Below are 21416 nucleotides of genomic sequence, written 5' to 3' on the forward strand. Positions count from 1 at the left end.
CCTACTTCACAGCATCTGTAACATGTTGCTCAATGAATGCTTTCACTGAATGCTTTTCGTTGTGTGTGGAGAATTGACAGATATACATTTACTGTTGATTACATCACCCACTTTTGGGTACTAGAAGTATTGCTTTCTGAGAGAAAAGGTCAATGTTATTTCACACCAGGATGAGGAGCTTAACCATCTTACAAAACATACATTTGATCAATATTTAGATGCAACCCTATAGAAAACAAAAAATTTATGATTCATTTGACGACATGAAGTGAAGTCAAATTATATTTGCTTCTGTACAAAATAGGGGCCATTTCACTCCAGTTAAACAAGCAAACATTTTATTTCAATTTATATGGAAAACATTTATTGTGACAGATTTCAGTATTGAAAAGAAAACAGCTGATTGGTATCAAAAGTGGTAAAAGAATAGCATAAACACTCAAAACAGTTCAGTGGTCACCATGAGAGCAGTCTTCTCTAGATCTTTCTCTTCTCTCTAGCGCCTCCTGGCAGAATAAGACACTCTGTCTCTCGAGCTCTGTTCTCCTCCCTGTGCCTGTCCCTGAACTGTCTGTCTGACCAGTGGTGTGCATCTCTGTGTGTGCAAAGGGGATCCAATCTCTCTGTTTAAAGCTGTTACTGTCCGTTCCTCAAGAAGGTACCTGCCTGGTAGGTGGCACCAGCCTGCCCTATGCAGCACCCGGGTCCTGTCTATGGAACGGAAGCCCGGTGCTGAAGCAGGTCTGGGTTTGAGTTCTGAGATCAGGTTTCTGATGTCACTCTTTGGCCCGAACACTGTGGTCTGGAAGGCAGACCAGGGCCTGGGAGAAGAAAGGTGGTTCTGTCTGTGGTTTTGGTTCTTGACTGGTTCCTGTTCTGGATCTGGTTCTGGCTGTGTGTGAAGGGTCTTGTTGGACGGGGCTGACAGGGATCTGTTTACGGAGGGGTCCAGAGAGGTGTATGTGACGCCCCTGTCCCAGGCCAGGTGGGAGTGAAGGGGTGCGGCTGTGTTGGGTCTGGTCCCACTGCTTAGCCTCCTAGTGGAGAGGTGGGAGAGGGGTCTGGACCTGGGTACCCGAGGGGTCAAAGGTCTCCTGGATTCTGTGTTTAAAATCCTAAGAGGACAAAGGTCAACTCCATTAGGTCCAATGACCTGTAATTGCTTTACTCTCTCTTAAACCCTATGAAAATGCAAGAAGAAAATGTTAGCATTTTAAATTGTGTAGGAGCTAAAGAAGGCTTTTACTGTTGTAATTCTCTGGTCAGTGTGTGATCAGACCCCAGGAAGCAGATGTACAGGTCCAGAGCTCTCTGCAGCAGTTCAACAGCCTCTCTACTCTCTGTCTTACTGGAGCCATGAAATATCTGCCTGCCTGCCATGACACACACACACACACACACGCACACACACACACACACACACACATACACATACAAGCTAAACATATTGCACTCTGTGTATTATTGCTAAGAATCTAGAAAAGTGTAAGACAGATTGAGAGTTGTGGTGCTTCTGTTTGAAAAATGAAATAATTACCAAGTTTGACCAAGGTGACTGCGAGGCTGCATCCCTTCGCCTGAAGACGTGGCGATGTGGGGGAACAAAGCTTCATGTCCTGATCTTTGACGTGCACCGTGTGTCGATACAGCTCCACTGCCAACCTCTGCCTCAACCTGAACACGTCACATCTTCACCACACTAACATTTATATACTGTGACTGACTGAGTAAACTACTGAGAAGGGGATGGGAGGAGGAAGAGAGAGAGAGAGAAGAGAGAGAACAATGACGGAGAAGAAACTACTGAGGAGACGATGGAGGACACAATTAATGACGAAGAAGAGAAGAAGAACCAGAAGAACACTATAAGAGGAGAAGAAGAACCAGAAGAACACCAGAAGAGGTGAAGAAGAACCAGAAGAACACTAGAAGAGTAGAAGAACCAGAAGAACACTAGAAGAGTAGAAGAAGAACCAGAAGAACACTAGAAGAGGAGGAGAAGAAGAACCAGAAGAACACTAGAAGAAGAACCAGAAGAACACTAGAAGAGGAGAAGAAGAACCAGAAGAACACTAGAAGAGTAGAAGAAGAACCAGAAGAACACTAGAAGAGGAGAAGAGGAACCAGAAGAACACTAGAAGAGGGGAAGAAGAACCAGAAGAACACTAGAAGAGGAGAAGAAGAACCAGAAGAACACTAGAAGAGGAGAAGAAGAACCAGAAGAACACTAGAAGAGGAGAAGAAGAACACTAGAAGTGGAGAAGAAGAACCAGAAAAACACTAGAAAAGGAGAAGAACCAGAAGAACACTAGAAGAGGAGAAGAAGAACCAGAAGAACACTAGAAGAGGGGAAGAAGAACCAGAAGAACACTAGAAGTGGAGAAGAAGAACCAGAAAAACACTAGAAGAGGAGAAGAGGAACCAGAAGAACACTAGAAGAGGAGAAGAAGAACCAGAAGAACACTAGAAGAGGAGAAGAAGAACCAGAAGAACCAGAAGAACACTAGAAGAGGGGAAGAATAATCAGAAGAACACTAGAAGAGGAGAAGAAGAACACTAGAAGAGGAGAAGAAGAACCAGAAGAACACTAGAAAAGGAGAAGAAGAACCAGAAGAACACTAGAAGAGGAGAAGTAGTCCTACCCTGCTGTGTGAGCGCAGGTGTCGGCCCAGACGTCTGCAAGGCACTCCTCCACCTCCACCACTAGAGGGTGCTCTCTACCATACCAACGCCTCCTGATCTTCAAGGCAACCTGGAGGTGCTTCTCAGCACCATGTGGGTCTTGCAGGCTTATTAGTCTGTCACATAAAAAAATACAATCTAAGCTTGCCTAAATTGAGTCATACAGTATCAAAAGTAATTCACATGGGAATTAGGTCTAAAAACAGCAAAAGACATACAAACATACACCTGTAGCTGAACATGTGAAGTATAGATATGTCACATGAGACTGTACCTATTTATGCTATTTAATACACACCTGTGTATACCACAGAGCAGTGATACAGTGGCCTCAGCACACAGGTGGAGTTTGTGGTGTCCCATATTGATGATGTCACTGAGGATCTGAGAGGCCTCGATGGTTCGGCCGTCTGCAAACAGCAGCTGGCAGAGTACACAAAGCAACTTACCTGATAGGGGCGATACATGAAATACATATCATTTCAGCCCACTAAAAGCATTTACTTACTTTGTGAATTAAAATATTACTTTTTTAATTAAAATATATATCATCGGGTTGCTTATTTAAAAACCTGAGACCCATAGTGCCCCAACTCTCTGGACAAATACCCTTTCTAACAGTGATTCCCTCATATCTCTCAAGGCAGGTAGTGGTCAGAGTCTGGGCGCTCTCCAGAGCTGATCTACAGTGTGTCTCTGCCTCTCTGTGCTGGTCCATCTCCACATAGAGCTCAGCCAAAGTCTGCCGCACTGTAAGCAGTAACATCACACTCTCCCTGTCTCTGTCCTTCTCACCAGCCTGAAATGACAGGAAATTGGGAAGCAGTGCGATCATTTCAGCAGGCTGAATGAAAGCCTTTCATAATGGAGTGAAAGTCTATACATTAAGAACATAAAATGGTATTACTAGAGCAATTACAGTGTTCATGTAAAGCATAGTGGCTAGTATTTAAAGGGAAAATCCACTCAAAAACAATATTTTGGTATTTTTTAAATTAGTCCACTGTTGATACAGTCTCAAATGTTTTGCATGTCAGCAGTTACGTTTTCAATATATTTTGCATTATCATGATGATGTAGCCGGTATCAACAGTGGACTAATGAAAATAAAATACAAAAATATCCATTTTGAGTGGTTTCCCTTTACGAGTGAGTGGTGGGTCTACTTCACCTGTGTGAGTGTGTTCTCAGCCTGCAGTAGGAGCTGTTCTGCTTCCCCCTTCCTGTTCAGACAGAGCAGCAACTCAGAGACCAACAACTCCACTCTCCCTTTCACACCTGGATCCCACTGACAACCATTTCCTACAGGTGGGGAACAAACAACAAAAACAGTCATCATCACTGGTCACATAGGATCAGTGATGATGACTGGTAACAGATCCCTTAGACATCATCAATAATCAATTTGTTATCAGTGATGAATAATTACCGTTGCCGTCACTTTGGGACTCAGTCATGAAGGCCCTGTTGCTGTGTACCTCTCTCTGCTCTGGATTGAATGGAGACAATAGCTACATTATTTATGGATGGTATATCTACAATTTTATGACGTTAGAACTGATCACCACTGAATTCGTGTTGAAATGTGTAGCCATGACGATTTTACCTGTATGTGTAGCAGGAGGGAATGCCCATCGCCCTGATTGGTTAAGAGTAGGAGGGTGGCATCCCTTACCAAGCAGGCTCCGGTATGAGGTGTAGGGGTCATAACCTCTGAGGATCAGGAGAGTCCAGTACCTGACAACATCTATTCTCAGCTGAGAAGACTGGCTCCAACTTGTAGACAGGTGCTCTACAGTCCTAGGGATAGAGAGTATGTAGATACCTTTATGTAAATAAATGATGGATAAACATGTGAATCTGTAATCCAATAAAAAGGCTCACACAGTTTTTAAGTGTTAAGTTAAATATATGATGACAGTTAATCTGCAGCTAAACTATTTTACCCAACAGTAACTGTGTGTACCCCTAGTGTCCTTATGGGTGAGGTGTATATCCATGCTCTTACTGTGGTCCTCTGTAGCTCAGCTGGTAGAGCACGGCGCTTGTAACGCCAGGGTAGTGGGTTCGATCTCCGGGACCACCCATACGTAAAAATGTATGCGCACATGACTGTAGGTCGCTTTGGATAAAAGCGTCTGCTAAATGGCATATTATTATTTACTGTGGATCTATGAAGAAGGTGTGTAGCTCCCTCCAGGCCTCACTCTGCTCCAGGTGCCAGGGGAGCTCCTCCAGGATCTGAGGCCAGCTACAGATCTCCCTGCCCTGCCTCTGGAAGAACTGGGCCAGGCTGAGATGGTAGCCCCGTCTGGTCTTCCTCAAGCCCCCTGGACCTTTACCGGGCCGGACCCCTACAGAGCAAAAAGCATAAGACTTAGCAGAAGTGTAAATGATTGGTCATAGTTGGACTCCTTAGTGCCAAAGAGTTCCACTTACATGCAGATACTCCACTTTCATTGTTAGACAAAGATGATCAACCAAGTAAAAAGCACCACCATGTTGGAAGGACCAACAAATGAAGGCCATTGTAGAATGTCCATTCTATGCTTTCTATTTCTATGTTTGTAACTTCTGCTCCAGTCTGCCACTCACTCAGCAGGAGGAGGTCCATGGCTTGGCCCAGTGATTGGTGGGTGAGGCTCAGTGTTCCATTGGGTCTCTCCTGTACCCAGGGCCCAGCAGCAGTGCGGAACCGGGCCCACTCCAGAGGTAGAACCCGTATAGACCCAGGGTAACCAAGAACCTCCAGCAGAACCAGGACCTGCTCCTCAGTCAGCCCAGCATGGGAGAGGTGAACCAGGCATAGAGTGTCCCATACCCAGCCTCTGAGATCTGGAGAGAAGGAGGGAGTAAGGTTAGATACAACAACTCATCATAGAGAGTGCCTAACTAATAATGTTAATTCTTGACCTTTATTGAGAAGACATTACAGTGGCGATTCTTGCTGTACGGCAATTTTTCTATCACAACTGAATCATTAGAGAGGGTAAAGATGATCCCACCTATCTTGGACACCTGAGAGGTAGGTCCTCCTGTCCCTTTGGCTGGACTGGCCGTACACTCATTGACCCCACCATAGTCATTGATCCAGCGCTGAATCACCCTGGCCCACAGCTCTGCCATAGAATCCACCTCTACATACTCCTCTATCAACTCCTCCTCCTCCTCCTTTCCCCTCAGGACACAGCACGTCTGCAGTTCGCTAGCCACCACCGCCAGGAACAGCGGCAGGCGACCCATTCCCAGCTTGGTAGTGGTCCCCAAGATGAATTGCAGCAGGGTCCTGTGTGGCTCCAGGCAGGGCAGGGTAAGGTGTTGGAGTAGGACGCTGCGGCGGACCCAGGGGTCTGACAGGCCGGGCAAGGGGAGGGTGTGAACGTCTTTGCGGAGGGTCAGCCTCTGGTAGGTGAGGTCTGTGGAGGTCGCTGTGATGAGGAGCTTACACTGGGGAGGCAAAAGGTCAGGGAGCCAGCGTAGGTCCTTCACCTGACAATGAATTAATAAACGTTATTAATTCATGTTCACTATATAAAATAATATGCTTTGGTTTTCATCTGGATTTCTTTGAATGCTATCAATGTAAAATACACTGTACAAGAACCACCACTGGTAGTGGTCTGGGCAAAGTAAGGCATTACCTCCTGCATTGAGAGCCCGAGGGACCCGGTCAGTCTGTCCAGTCCATCCAGAACCAGAACACAGGGTCCTAGAGCAGCCGCAGCAGAGAAGGCCTGAACCACAACATGGAATGACCTGGGCTTTACATGATGCTGCAACCCTTCACTCCACTCAGCCTGGGGACCTAGTATAGAGACACAATAACAACCCTTCACTCCACTCAGCCTGGGGGCCTAGTATAGAGACACAATAACAACCCTTCACTCCACTCAGCCTGGGGACCTAGTATAGAGACACAATAACAACCCTTCACTCCACTCAGCCTGGGGGCCTAGTATAGAGACACAATAACAACCCTTCACTCCACTCAGCCTGGGGGCCTAGTATAGAGACACAATAACAACCCTTCCCTCCACTCAGCCTGGGGTCCTAGTATAGAGACACAATAACAATGTGGAGCCTTAACAACGACAAAGGAAAATACCACTCAAAGACGTAATTGTTTCATTAGCCCACTGTTGATACAGTCCCAAAATGTTTTGCATGTCAGCAATCAAGTTTTCAAGATATAGAACTTTCAAAATATAGAAAGTGTCATAGTATGATGCGTGGACTAATAAAACAAATACCAAAATATAGTTTTTTTGTGGAATTTTCATTTAAAGTTTTCCTTCTGTGCTGCACTAAAAATAAATACTAAAAGCACTATTAGCCTCTTTCTCTATGGCTGTCTGTTTATGCCATGGCCATGTGTGTCACTGAACAACAATGCATCTACATGTATGACATGGTTGGTACAGTGGCTTGCGAAAGTATTCACCCCCCTTTGCATTTTTCCTATTTTGTTGCCTTACAACCTGGAATTAAAATACATTTTTGGGGGGGTTGTATCATTTGATTTACACAACATCCCTACCACTTTGAAGATGCAAAATACTTTTTATTGTGAAACATACAAGAAATAAGACAAAAAAACAGAAAACTTGAGCGTGCATAACTATTCACCCCCACAAAGTCAATACTTTGTAGAGCCACCTTTTGCAGCAATTACAGCTGCAAGTCTCTTGGAGTATGTCTCTATAAGCTTGGCACATCTAGCCACTGGGATGTTTTGCCCATTCTTCAAGGCAAAACTGCTCCAGCTCCTTCAAGTTGGATGGGTTCCGCTGGTGTACAGCAATCTTTAAGTCATACCACAGATTCTCAATTGGATTGAGGTCTGGGCTTTGACTAGGCCATTCCAAGACATTTAAATGTTTCCCCTTAAACCACTCGAGTGTTGCTTTAGCAGTATGCTTAGGGTCATTGTCCTGCTGGAAGGTGAACCTCCGTCCCAGTCTCAAATCTCTGGAAGACTGAAACAGGTTTCCCTCAAGAATTTCCCTGTATTTTGCGCCATCCATCATCCCTTCAATTCTGACCAGTTTCCCAGTCACTGCCGATGAAAAACCTCCCCACAGCATGATGCTGCCACCATCATGCTTCACTGTGGGGATGGTGTTCTCGGGGTGATGAGAGGTGTTGGGTTTGCGCCAGACATCGCGTTTTCCTTGATGGCCAAAAAGCTCAATTTTAGTCTCATCTGACCAGAGTACCTTCTTCCATATGTTTGGGGAGTCTCCCACATGGCTTTTAGCGAACACCAAAAGCTTATTTTTTTCTTTAAGCAATGGCTTTCTTCTGGCCACTCTTCCGTAAAGCCCAGCTCTGTGGAGTGTACGGCTTAAAGTGGTCCTATGGACAGATACTCCAATCTCCGCTGTGGAGCTTTGCAGCTCCTTCAGGGTTATCTTTGGTCTCTTTGTTGCCTCTCTGATTAATGCCCTCCTTGCCTGGTCCGTGAGTTTTGGTGGGCGGCCCTCTCTTGGCAGGTTTGTTGTGGTGCCATATTCTTTCCATTTTTTAATAATGGATTTAATGGTGCTCCGTGGAATGTTCAAAGCTTCTGATATTTTTTTATAACCCAACCCTGATCTGTACTTCTACACAACTTTGTCCCTGACCTGTTTGGAGAGCTCCTTGGTCTTCATGGTGCCGCTTGCTTGGTGGTGCCCCTTGCTTAGTGGTGTTGCAGACTCTGGGGCCTTTCAGAACAGGTGTATATATACTGAGATCATGTGACACTTAGATTGCACACAGGTGGACTTTATTTAACTAATTATGAGACTTCTGAAGGTAATTGGTTGCACCAGATCTTATTTAGGGGCTTCATAGCAAAGGGGGTGAATAAATATGCACGCACCACTTTTACTGAAATAAGTTATTTTTTTCATTTCACTTCACCAATTTGGACTATTTTGTCTATGTCCATTACATGAAATCCAAATAGAAATCCGTTTAAATTACAGGTTGTAATGCAACAAAATAGGAAAAACACCAAGGGGGTTGGATACTTTTGCAAGGCACTGTGTATCTTGTAGTTTCTTTTTTGCTGTTTTCTTGTATTATCATGTTGATTTGTGAATTGTTTGTTCTCAGGGCACCATTGATAATGAGACCCTGGTTTCAATTAGGTTCCCCTGAATAAATAAAAAGTATTAAAAAAATAAACAATACCACACTAGTTACTTAGACGAGTGAGATGAGAGAGAACCATCAGTCTGTCTCACCGGTCTAGACCAGATGAGTGTTATGACAATGTTGACCTTGTTTCTTTCTTGAGAACAAGGTCAGTGATTGGTTTCTCACAAAGTAAATACATATATTTTTTAAAGTCAGTAATGAAGTACATCTTATCTAGCAGTAAAGGTTATAGTCACAGGAAAGGTAAGTGAGTGTAAACACATTTCTGAATAAATGTCAAATTGGGAATGTAAGTATACAACAGTGCTATAACGGGTTACATTTGGAAGTGATGGGTTAGATGACAAAGAAGTGAATAGGTTGATGTTATTGTGGTAGTTTCTATCCCTCACAGACATAGGCAATAACACTCCAGAGTGTTTACCGTAATGGGCCAGGCGTAGCTCAGTGGTGATGTGTCTCAGTACAGATCTGATATCCACACTGGAGCTGCTGATTCCACAGAAGTGAGGGATGGCTGGGATTCTAGGGTTCTTCTTCCGGAACTCCTGAAGCCACCAGGTGGCCAGTGAGGACTTCCCACAACCGCTCTCACCACAGAGCAGGAAAATAGACCCCTCTGAATCACGTTTGTCATGGTCACTGAGGGCAAAGGGAAATAGGAAGGACAGTCAAAATATGTTGTTCATTGATTTCAAATAATATCTGAACACTATCAATGCATAACTCCATCTGTATCTACTTTTAAGTATGGCAAATCTCACAGTAATTCAGCACTGATTCAGTTTCCAGCTTAGCGTGGTCACCAAGGTTCTTACCCTGTTAACTTAATGGTTGAATTCCTTGAGGTTGCTAGACTCTGAGATGTGTCAGAATGAGTGAGAGAGGCAGTAAATGTGTTAAGTGCCTCCATGACAGCAGTGGTCTGGGTGGAGGGGGCAAACGATCGACACAGAGACTGGACAGCACCTTCATGATACCATCTATCTAGGGAGTCCAGGAGGCCTAAAGAGCAGGGGAGAAAGCAGTGCTTTAGGACTTGGAAGATAAGGCAGACCACTGAAAAACACAATAAATATGAACCGGACTGAGCTACGTTAGTCATCTTCACCGTCTTTTCAAAGCAGGTTGAACTAAATTGAATTAAACAAAGCAGATGTAAACAGAACTAGGTCAACTAACAGAACTAACTGAGCTGCACAGGTTCACTTACCTGAACAGGTTGGCTGCTGGTCCAGGGTCCCATAGAGCTGTTCCATGAGAACCCTCCAGTCCCTCTTCACCAGGTCCCCCAGATCCTGCAGCGTTCTGAAGAACCTTACAGGTTGCAGGCTGTCCACTATCCTGTTCTTCAGCTCCCTGGCTCTGTGTCTCTCCTCTTCTGTCTGTTTGGAGAACACACTCAGCAATGACCTTTGACCTTCTTCATTTGTGTACCTGTCTTCATCCTCCTCTACTTCAGAGTAGTCTCTGAAGTAGAAGAAGCAGTGTCTGGTGTCACCCATCAGGGCTGCCTGGGTGATCTGCAGCTCTGTCAGGGAGCACTTCTGGTTCCTCCCTGTGAGGACCCAGGGGTAGCCTCCCTCCGCTGCAACATGCAGGTTCCTCTCCACCCCAGAGAGAGCTTCTCGTTCTGGACCAGCAGCTGGGAGAGGTGGGGGGTCCTGCTCCGGCCTGGAGGGGCCGTATCGGTGGCCCAGGAGGCAGAGGAAGGAGGAGGAGCGGGTGATGAGGTCTAGACTGATCTTCAACTGCTGGGAGGAGAGGAGGTTACTATTGTCAGGGAGGTCAGAGGGACGATGGCTCTCCCTGTCACCCCACTGGGTGTCCAATGGTCTGAAGCAGGTGCCTCTGGCCTGGCAGAGGGCGTCCAGGTGGGGGAACACCTGTGTTCTCAGGTAGTGCCACTCTTCAGCGAGGTCTCCAGGTACGGAACACAGCACGGGCTGGAGAGGAGCAGTGACAGGAGGGGTGGTGGAGTACGACCCTCCCCGGCCTCCTCCCCCCTGTGGGTCCATCTCAGGCCGTTGTAGCTGTGACCTGCTGTGCCTGTCTGAACAAAATAATGAAACACAGGCATATCAGGAATTATCATCAACTAGATATCTAGCTACAGTATTTGGCAAGTACATGGTATTCTTGGTGTAAGTATGCACTGCAAATCCATGACATGCAGGGAACAGTGCATTTTCCCCACATAAAACTGCTCAGTGACTGGAGATCTACAGAACTAGAGGGGAACATTTTGACTTCCCAACATTTACTGTAACCTAGGCCTATAGACTGAGCTGTGGTAGACGGCGCATGAGGGGAAGTGCATCACCAGACAGGAAGTAGAACATGGAGGTGGAACCCGGACAGGCAGGTCTCACTGTCATCACAGGAGACACTTAAATGTTTTGTGAGAAGAGTATTGGTAACAGAAGTGAAAACAAATAGAGAACTCAAACAAAGGAGATAATGTTATCTAGATTTTTATATGTAGATTTTCTGGTACCAAATTAGGCTTGAGTGATTAGAGGGTTACATAAAGATACAGAGAAGTACTTCATTACGGCAGAATACAAAACTATCCAAAAATTCCTATAAATTCATAAAAGCTTCCTGTTCTACTGTAAAAAAAAATATATACATTAAGATTAACTCACACCTAATAAAGCTCAATACATGAAAACATCTAGCTTGTTGTAGGCCTAACCTGTAACATAAATGAACACTTCGAGTGTGTGTCAGATATGTTACATGTTCAGTTGACTGTTGACAGGACCCATTTCAAGCTGCCTCGCGGTGTCTTCTGACTGGCCAGTCTTCTGGCAGAAGTTATGGGAAGCGAAGACATAGAAACGGATTCAGGCAACTGTTGGCATAGGTCAGAAATACAACAAAATACAACATGGTGTTTGAAGTTTTCCTACTTGGCCAAATGTCCTGACATGTTTAGGATGATAACAACTTGGAATGGCATCGAACCGATGATGAAAGTCACAATGATGCTGGTCACAAGTCTGGTCATCCTGGACTTTCGGAAGAAAGCTGAATGTTTCACTCTCTTATGGAGGCGGATGTAGGATGTTAGTAGGAGGGAGACAGGTAATACTAATCCAAATATCGCCATCACCAAACCTCCCACCCCTGGGCTATACTTTTGTTTATTACAATAGATGTTAACACAATGGAGATGCCCGTCCTCCCCCTCCACCATGTTGACTGTCAGGAACGGTGAAGATATTACAACCACAACACCCCACAGTGTGGGAAACAACCACCTCTCCACTGCCCCACGCCACCTGGCCCAGCACTGGGGTGCAGAACTTGGTAGTAGCGCTGGACACTCATCAACAGGATGATCAGCATGCTGGAGAATGTACAGCAGTAGGCAACGAAGACAAAGAGCTTGCAGAGACTGTTGCCCAAGTCCCAGCTGAAGTATTCCATAGACCCGCACGCATATTAGCAGGCTCAGCATATCTGACACGCCAGGCTCAAGAACAGTTTCATACTCAAGTTGTATCTGCGTTCACTGCTATGTTATGCCCAGAAGATAGCAGAGAGCTAGGACCACTCCAGTGATCATGGTGCCAGTCGGTGTAATCAGGGGAATCAGGGATTCCAGAGGTGCAGTTGCAGTTGAAAGAGTTACGGGTGGAGGAGTTGAAACTGTCAATCACTGTGAGACTGAAGATGAGGGAGAATTAGTTTAATTCAATGTAGAGGAGCAGCTGAATGTTGTTAGCAGGGGAGAGGTTGGTGAGTAGTGTCTGCAACTCAGCCGCTGTCATGGTTTCAATGTGAGGAAGGAGAAAAACTCTGATCACATGAAAAAGAAAGGGGAGGGTCTATTCCACACCAAATATGTTGTGTTGAGGTCTACAACCCGTGACAATCCCACAAACAAGTGAATGCTGGCATTTGAAATAGCTTAGTAGCTATTCCAAATATACTTATTTCATAAATCAAAGCAGAGATGCACACACAAGCACCTGTGGACACACACAAAGTATGCCACAACGTGTGAATGGACAATAGTTGACAAACAAAATTCCATAAAAGTTTTGATACCTGTACTAGTAGTGGCCAAGAGTTTGTCCCAGAGAGGATTGCCAGATCACAAGGCTGTGTGCGTGATCCCGATTAAAATGGATCAAATTACAAATAAAATCTGAATGGCTATCTGTAGAGTTGGCAAACTAAAAGCATATTTGTAGGTAGTCTGAGGGGCTTGTTCGTTTTAGTACAGCTACATCCTCGATGCCAATGCATGCCTGGTACTTCGCTGAGAAGTTGTGCCTGGCAAGCCATAGCAACAGTGGTAGTCAAGGGGAACGTATGGGCTTCCAGATGAGCCTATCATAAATTCTTACACTGTAACGATGTCAAAAACAATGTTTCAACAGTGCTGACGAATGTATCTATTTTAAATGACGTGTTGCAATGTATCAGACATGATTTTATCGCTTTATATGATAACTAAATCTTTGTTTAACGTGTAATTCGGCCAATGGAAACTAGCCACGCTTTGAACTTGTACAATCTGACACGTAATACTACGATTGGAAGATTGAAGCGACGAAAGCTTCTGCCATTGGTTGTTGTTGTGCGTGGGGAGCAGCTATAAGTCCACTTCATCAATACACCGCCTCAAAAGTGTGGATCAGATAAAGGACTCGCCAACGCTGGACGCACACAGTTTCAAGCTTTTGCCGGGGTGTAGGAATAAAGTACAATATAGTGATATATTTTTTCTATTAAAATGAAGCGAATGTGGATTGTAGTCCTCCTTTGGGCTCTTCTAGCTTTCAGTAAGTATGAGTTATAAATTGCATAATATAATAGAATTTCTACTTCTTTGCTGCAACTTGCCATTTCATTATGTTTTCTTATGATTGCAGTATAAGCAGCAGTAAATGTGCTAAAATGCCATCTTTTGATTGCAGTGCATTGTTTTGTTGACCGATGAGTGTGTCAAATGGGTAACATTGTAGAAGACATAGGACTGACTTGCAAGCTTCTGGTACTTTCTCTTCATCTGAATCCTGTGGAGCCAGACTGTAACATTGATATGCCTAATGCTTCTCTTTTTTCATTCATCATATCTCGACGTTATGGTTGTTTGCTTTATGAGCACGTTATTCAGATTTTTACTGAACATGTGTTCCATATTGACACTGCAATGTCATACGTAACACCTCTGCTTCCACAACCACACCGACCAAACAGAAGCAGGATTCTAAACACCCTAATCCCACACAGTTATACTGTATTTGTACCAGTTATCAACGTCTAACTACCCATACAATAGTCTGTTTGCTTTGGACAGTACAATCAGTTTGCTATGGGGATATAGAGATGGAAACAGCAAAGGTATCAAATCTTTATCAGCAGTGAAGGAACTTTTTCCGGAGCTTATCAGTTTATTAGTACAGTATTGGTCCGTTCTGAGATGGAAAGGTGCCATGCCCTCTATGGATTGAGTCAAGGAGATGTAGTATTGTGGCTGTTATGCTTACAGATAGAGTGGAAGACTGGCTACCAGGTGAACTTAGACCCTCAGTAGTGCATTTATGGCCCAGTGGTTGCTCTGTCACATGACATGGGTCAATTTAAGTTAATACAAAATACTTGTATTTTTATTAGGTTGGGCTTAAGTTACTGGGTACAAGTTTTTATTGTTTAAACCCTCAGATCTATAATGTTTAACTTTATTTTATCTACAGGTTCTGTCAGAGCGGAGGATGAGGTTGACATTGATGGGACAGTGGAGGAGGACTTGGGCAAAAGTAGAGATGGCTCCCGGACAGATGATGAGGTAGTCCAGAGGTAAGTGTGTTTAAATATTTCAGCTAAGAAGAGTGTTCTGTCATGCAGTAAGTCCTGAGACCAACTGATGACAAGAGCGCCCCATTATTGACTTCTCTACTTCCTCCCTCTTTTCCAAAACACAAGCCTTTATACTGACCTTACATGAACCATGGAAACCACTTTGACCTCCTCTCCTTTCGGCTTGCTATTTTCAGTCAAAGATAAAAACCCAGGTACCATGCTCTTATTTGCACAAAGGCTGAGTTGAGATTTGTTGATATACTATTTTATCTTTGGCTTGACACCAGGCTATTAAGCCTGTAGAAGTACACCTGATCATTCTTCAAAGCATTAGAGAGCAACACAACATTATAAGGGTTTTCCCTATTACCAGTCACACAGATAAGGCCTCTATAAATATTCCCTTTTGGGAAATCTTGAGTCTATGTACCTTGTATGTGCTGATCTCTGATTACACTTCTGTTTTTCCAGGGAAGAGGAGGCTATCCAGCTTGATGGCCTGAACGCAGCGCAGATAAAGGAAATCCGTGAAAAATCAGAAAAGCATGTTTTCAAGGCTGAGGTGAACAGGATGATGAAGCTCATAATCAACTCCCTGTACAAGAACAAAGAGGTTAGTGTCTGCTCTGGTGTAGACAATGGAGCTTTGAACGTTTACACTTACAGAAATAATTGGGCAAAACAATAAATGTTTTTTTTACTCTCATTAAGCAATATTTACATTAATTTGTTTAATTAGAAATTAGTTCACAACAAGAGTCCATCTGGCTATATATCATTACATAAACCTGATAGAGGTTCAGTGAGGTAACTTAAGGTAATTGAATAAGGGTTGAGACAGTTAAGAATGTAATTTAGGGGCGGGGCTTCACCCTGCCAGCTTCTCGGGGTAGGTGGGGGCGAGCGCACCCACTGACTAGAGCACCCACTGATGGGACCGGCCATTCGTATTGTCTTTGTATTGTAGTTGTTTTAATAAATATAAAATATAGTAAAATATATACAATTTTACATTTGGTGATGTTTCTTTTTGTCTGTTTCCAGATCTTCCTGAGGGAACTGATCTCCAACGCTTCCGATGCTCTGGATAAGATCCGGTTGCTGTCCCTGACCAATGATGAGGCACTCACTGGTAACGAGGAGCTGACAGTGAAAATCAAGGTATGTTAAGTTACCTCAGCGTTAGCCTTCTGTGTGACCCACCCTTTCAGTCCGACTGTAGGCTAATTCGCAGCCCTTCACTGAGCTCTCTAGAGTGAAACCTGAGACCGAGAGAGTCGTTAGGGTCTCTAACACCTCTAAATTTACATCTCAGTTTTTGCATTGCAAAAATGACATTAAGACTTTCAACACCTGCGGCAGGACATTGTGCGCTTTCCCTTTATGAGTACATGCAAATTAATAATAAATACTGTACACACACTCTAGGTTTGCTTTTCTTTTATTCTAAATGTGCATAGATTAATAGTAATAAAACAGTAGAAAGTTTAAAACTAAGTCTGTCATGTACAATGTAAGGTGATCCAAAACCCAACATAACATTTCACTGTTTGTTTCTCCTCACCTAAAGTCTGACAAGGAGAAGAACATGCTCCACATCACTGACACGGGCATCGGCATGACCAAAGAAGACCTGGTCAGGAACCTGGGCACCATCGCCAAGTCAGGCACCAGCGAGTTCCTCAACAAGATGACAGAGATGCAGACGGAGGGCCAGTCAACCTCTGAGCTGATTGGTCAGTTCGGCGTGGGCTTCTACTCTGCGTTCCTGGTGGCGGACAAGGTGATCGTGACCACAAAGCACAACAACGGCACGCAGCACATCTGGGAGTCTGACTCCAACGAGTTCTCCGTCATCGAGGACCCCCGCGGGGACACCCTCGGCAGGGGCACCACCATCACGTAAGTCAACAAGGCAACTGTCACTAAGTAGCAACCATTCAGTCAGGTTAGCATTATGATTAGTGTAGGTGGATGATTTGTACTTACTATGGCAATTTTGGGCTGGATATGGACAGCTCTGTTAATACGTAGTCTATGAAGTTGAAGACGGATAGTTGTTGTTTAGCAACGCAAACCCTCATAACAATAATACATGTGTTACGATGTAGTTATTGCCTCATTTGTTCTGACCTTTTTGTCTTTACTGGCTGTGGAAAATTCAGTCAAAAGACTTTGTCTAAATTAGGCACAAATGTCAAACCAAAGCTGAACTAATAAACTCTCCAAATTGGATTTCACTGTAATTAAATTTTGTTTCAGCACTGTGCTGTTTTAAAGGCCAAGAAGTCCGTAGTCGCGCTCAGCTGGTGCAGACAGAGGAATCTAGTTATTGAAAGGTTGAAAGGTTCACAACTGTAATGACTAACGTTAAGCTCTGACTGGCTCTTCGCTGCAATGCATTCTTTTTCTCCCCTAGTTTGGTGATGAAGGAGGAGGCAACAGACTACTTAGAGCTGGAGACCATCAAGAACCTCGTGAGGAAATACTCCCAGTTCATCAACTTCCCCATCTATGTATGGAGTAGCAAGACTGAAACTGTAGAGGAGCCTATTGATGAGGATGATGCAGAAGCAGAGAAGAAGGATGAAGACACCACTGAGGATGAGGTGGAGGTGGAGGAAGAGGAGGAGGACAAGGACAAGCCAAAGACGAAGAAGGTAAAACATAGTCCTTGAAACAAACTACTGTCTGTAGCAGCAACAGATTCCATAGAAGCAACGCTCAATGGAAGTGGATCTTTCCGTTTTAATGACTGTCCTTTCTTTCTCCTTTTCCCCCTCAGGTGGAGAAGACCGTGTGGGACTGGGAGCTGATGAACGACATCAAGCCCATCTGGCAGAGGCCTGCCAAGGAGGTGGAGGAGGACGAGTACAAGGCCTTCTACAAGACCTTCTCCAGGGTGGGTGTCTGTCTACAGTTTATTCAGACTCACTCTCCTAGCAGACACTCTAATCCATTTAGTGGTTACACAGAAGTCTATTTTCCCATTTAGATTTAGCAGACGTCTCAATGGGTGATCTTAGGTCAGATATGACTCATCTCTGACTGTACATGAACTGAAGTTGTCTTGTCAGGCAAAGCTTCAGTTGCCAGGCGTTCTGGTTTAATAACAGATAGAGGTTGTCTTCGTAAATAACTGCTGACTCTCTGTTGTGTTCTTGCAGGACACAGACGAGCCCATCTCCCACATCCACTTCACAGCAGAGGGAGAGGTCACCTTCAAGTCCATCCTCTTTGTACCTGCCGCAGCTCCCCGGGGACTATTCGACGAGTATGGTTCTAAGAAGAACGACTTCATTAAGGTACCACAGCAATGATTGGTTACAAAGCAACTGTTGATTGGCATACAAGCGGTTCTCAGTGCAGTATTGATGTGTTGTATTAGTCTCTGTCAGTAACAATCTTCCATCTCTCTCAGCTCTTTGTGCGTAGAGTTTACATCACTGATGACTTCCATGACATGATGCCTAAGTACTTGAACTTTGTGAAAGGAGTGGTAAGTATTATTCCTTAGTAGATGCATAAACTAACCCAAAGTGCACCCGCTGGTACCAGCCTGTTTAGCTAACATTGCCACTCCTGTCATGCTAAACATTGGCATATGACAAGGAGTAAAATGTTAGCTTATCAGACTGGTACCCAGGCTAGTTAAGTGCACCCACTGAATGTTAAAGCTGCAATATGTAACTTTTTGGGGGACCTGACCAAATTCACATAGAAATGTGAGTTATAGATCTGTCATTCTGATTGAAAGCAAATCTAAGAAGCGGTAGATCTGTTCTATGTGCACTATTTCTATGCTTCCCATTCTTAAGTTTCGTTTTTGCGTCTTTTACTTTCGGTTTTGTGCACCAGCTTAAAACAGCTGAAAATACAATATTTTTGGTTATGGAAAATCTATTTCTCAGCGGTTTGGATGGGACAGTAATTCTCTACACAATACAAACTATTAGAACTTTAGTAACCAGGAAATTGCGACGGGATTTTTGCATATTGCGTCTTCAAATGTATTGTCGTTCTCATCAGGTTGACTCTGATGACCTTCCTCTGAACGTCTCAAGAGAAACACTCCAGCAACACAAACTTCTCAAGGTGAGGCTTCCTTTCAATTCACTCTCTCAAACAAAGAAACCCACCAGGACCTCACCACTCTGCTAACAGTATACTTAACATGCCTCTTCGGCCAGGTCATTCGCAAGAAGCTGGTACGCAAGACCCTGGACATGATCAAGAAGATCGCTGAGGAGCAGTACAACGAGAAGTTCTGGAAGGAGTTTGGCACCAACATCAAGCTGGGTGTGATCGAGGACCACTCCAACCGGACCCGTCTGGCCAAGCTGCTACGTTTCCAGACCTCCAACAGCGACACGGTGCTGGCCAGCCTGGAGCAGTACGTAGAGAGGATGAAGGAGAAGCAGGACAAGATCTACTTCATGGCTGGGACCAGCAGGAAAGAGGTGAGGGTCCGGATGAGAGCACTGTTTTGTGATAGAAAATGGTGACCCTTGAGTAGAAAAATATGTTTGTAAATGTGTATATATACAGTGTATGTATATTAATTTACTGCTCTAGGGATATAATTGTTTGGATAACCTTATTTACTGTTATGTATTATTACCTTACATTTTTTCACCCTTTATGCAATGCGCAATGCAGAGAACACCAGAAGAATTATAATTTAATTACCACAGTGAATTATTAATGTTTGTGTCAATTAATCCCATAAGGGATGGGTTGCCAATTGGCGATTTGACCCAAATAAAATTTCATTCATTGTAGAGCATAATGCCGGAGTTAGTTACAAACCTTCTGAAGAGTCAGGATCTGTAAAACATTATAGTAGCCTCCTTCCTATATCAAATTTCCTACAGTTTGCTGTATCGTGCCCTGAGCTTAATTTGCCCTCCATCTTTTCCGGCAGGCTGAGTCCTCTCCCTTCGTGGAGAAGCTGTTGAAAAAGGGTTATGAGGTGATCTACCTGACAGAGCCTGTGGATGAGTACTGTATCCAGGCCCTACCGGAGTTCGACGGCAAGCGCTTCCAGAACGTGGCCAAGGAGGGTGTCAAGTTTGACGAGAGCGACAAGACCAAGGAGAAGAGGGAGGCCCTAGAGAAGGAGTACGAACCTCTCACCACATGGATGAAGGACAGCGCCCTGAAGGACAAGGTTAGGGGTCTTCTCAATAGGCTCGATGGGATTGTGCATTTTTTGTGGATATACACTAGTCAGATAGCATCTCCTCTGTTTTAAAATGTTTGCCCAGGTGTTGAAAAAGCTTCAAAAGCTGAATCTTCTCTGTTTGATCTGTCTTTAGATCGAGAAGGCTGTGCTGTCCCAGAGGCTGACCAACTCCCCCTGTGCCCTGGTAGCCAGCCAGTACGGCTGGTCCGGTAACATGGAGAGGATCATGAAGGCACAGGCCTACCAGACAGGAAAAGACATATCCACAAAGTAAGCAATGTGAAACCATTTTGACCAAATGTACAGTATATGTTCTGCGGGATAAGACATTACTCACAATAACTCTTAGTGGCTCAAGTCCTAGAGGACGTCGACATAGTTTCTGCTTATTACTCTGTATTGACACCTTTTATTTCTGTTTTCCAGTTATTATGCAAGCCAGAAGAAAACACTTGAGATCAACCCCAAACACCCTCTGATTAAAGAAATGTTGAAGAGAATAAATGTGAGTACCATTTTGAATTGAACACAAATTACTTTACCTGGCATGCAAATTTACGCCAATGAATCATAGGTTCCTAACAGTATGTATCGAATTCTCCTCCCTACCTCAGGATAATGCAGAGGACCAGACAGCCTCAGACCTGGCTGTAGTGCTGTTTGAGACGGCCACACTACGGTCAGGCTACCAGCTGGCTGACACCAAGGCCTATGGAGACAGGATAGAACGCATGCTCCGACTCAGCATGAACGTGGACCTCAATGAAGAGGTACGCTCAAAATTAACTAATATTACCCACATGCAAACAGGATCTGAATTAGGTTAACAAGTACTTCCTGGTACTTTACCAATGTAATTAACACTCTGACTATGCAAAGTGTGTTATAATGCAGTACATCAGGGCTGGATTCTATATACAAGATCTTCGCTTATCTTAACTTCCTTACCTGTCACAGCCAGAAGAGGAGCCAGAAGAGGAGCCAGAAGAGGAGCCAGAAGAGGAGCCAGAAGAGGAGCCAGAAGAGGAGCCAGAAGAGGAGCCAGAAGAGGAGCCAGAAGAGGAGCCAGAAGAGGAGCCAGAAGAGGAGCCAGAAGAGGAGCCAGAAGAACAAGCAGAGGAAGAGGAGTTTAAAGCGGATGAGGAGGCAGATGAAGATTTGGTAAGATGGGAGGGGAGTCTAGCACAGAAAGAGGATTAGTAATGTTAGTAAGACATGCAATGGATAATGATGGCCTTTTTGCTTCAAATATACGGATGTGTTTTTCACTTTGCTCTTTCCAGGGAGCCACAGGAAGGGATGAGCTGTGAGACGGACTGAGTTTGGGGTGGGAGGGAAGTGTGAGGGTGCGAACTGGGGGGCAGAGTTTTGACTGGAACTAGGTCCATCTTCTCTGCTGAAGAGGAGCGGGTGGGTGTTTTGGATTTTTTAGGAGCTTGTGTTGATTATGTTTTTGTTTGTTTTCTACATTCCTACATGACTGTAAATTTGTTAATATTTAACTGAGCGGGTTATGGTTATGGAGTGCTGACTTCCTGTCACGAGAACCATTAAATGTTTCCGGAAAGGTAGTCTTTTTACCTGT

General features: G+C 44.3%; 2 protein-coding genes across 2 annotated transcripts; one reads left to right on the plus strand and one right to left on the minus strand.

Annotated features, from left to right (window-relative positions):
* Positions 1-372: 372 nt before the first annotated feature.
* On the minus strand, positions 373-13107 carry LOC121548596 (putative tetratricopeptide repeat protein 41). The gene is made up of 17 exons (XM_045213550.1): positions 12886-13107; positions 10040-10879; positions 9645-9831; positions 9251-9468; positions 6324-6487; positions 5688-6171; positions 5278-5517; positions 4847-5036; positions 4289-4482; positions 4112-4171; positions 3854-3984; positions 3292-3481; positions 2981-3131; positions 2643-2798; positions 1538-1674; positions 1247-1373; positions 373-1115 (listed from the first exon to the last, which is right to left on the minus strand). Exons 2-17 carry the CDS (start codon positions 10842-10844, stop codon positions 497-499), a joined length of 4053 nt encoding a protein of 1350 aa, XP_045069485.1. The 5' UTR covers positions 10845-10879; positions 12886-13107; the 3' UTR covers positions 373-496.
* A 354-nt stretch (positions 13108-13461) lies between these two features.
* LOC121548590 (endoplasmin-like) lies at positions 13462-21402 on the plus strand. Its single transcript, XM_045213551.1, has 17 exons — positions 13462-13625; positions 14541-14643; positions 15118-15259; positions 15691-15807; positions 16217-16548; positions 17066-17306; positions 17432-17548; positions 17814-17951; positions 18068-18145; positions 18676-18741; positions 18837-19106; positions 19571-19816; positions 19965-20101; positions 20258-20336; positions 20446-20601; positions 20825-20992; positions 21115-21402. The coding sequence occupies exons 1-17, from the start codon at positions 13577-13579 to the stop codon at positions 21139-21141; spliced, it is 2466 nt and encodes an 821-aa protein (XP_045069486.1). The 5' UTR covers positions 13462-13576; the 3' UTR covers positions 21142-21402.
* The last annotated feature ends 14 nt before the right edge of the window (positions 21403-21416 follow it).

The sequence above is a fragment of the Coregonus clupeaformis genome, unplaced genomic scaffold, assembly GCF_020615455.1.
Source record: "Coregonus clupeaformis isolate EN_2021a unplaced genomic scaffold, ASM2061545v1 scaf0124, whole genome shotgun sequence".
NCBI classification, from domain to species: Eukaryota; Metazoa; Chordata; class Actinopteri; order Salmoniformes; family Salmonidae; genus Coregonus; species Coregonus clupeaformis.

Coding starts and splice junctions, on each gene's coding strand:
- LOC121548590 (XM_045213551.1), top strand. CDS start 13,577: ATGAAGCGAATGTGGATTGTAGTCCTCCTTTGGGCTCTTCTAGCTTTC. Junction 16,549..17,065: donor GGCAGGGGCACCACCATCAC/GTAAGTCAACAA, acceptor TTTCTCCCCTAG/TTTGGTGATGAAGGAGGAGG. Junction 20,337..20,445: donor AAATGTTGAAGAGAATAAAT/GTGAGTACCATT, acceptor TCCCTACCTCAG/GATAATGCAGAGGACCAGAC.
- LOC121548596 (XM_045213550.1), bottom strand. CDS start 10,844: ATGGACCCACAGGGGGGAGGAGGCCGGGGAGGGTCGTACTCCACCACC. Junction 4,172..4,288: donor CCCTCCTGCTACACATACAG/GTAAAATCGTCA, acceptor CATTCAATCCAG/AGCAGAGAGAGGTACACAGC. Junction 1,374..1,537: donor AGTCACCTTGGTCAAACTTG/GTAATTATTTCA, acceptor GTGTCATGGCAG/GCAGGCAGATATTTCATGGC.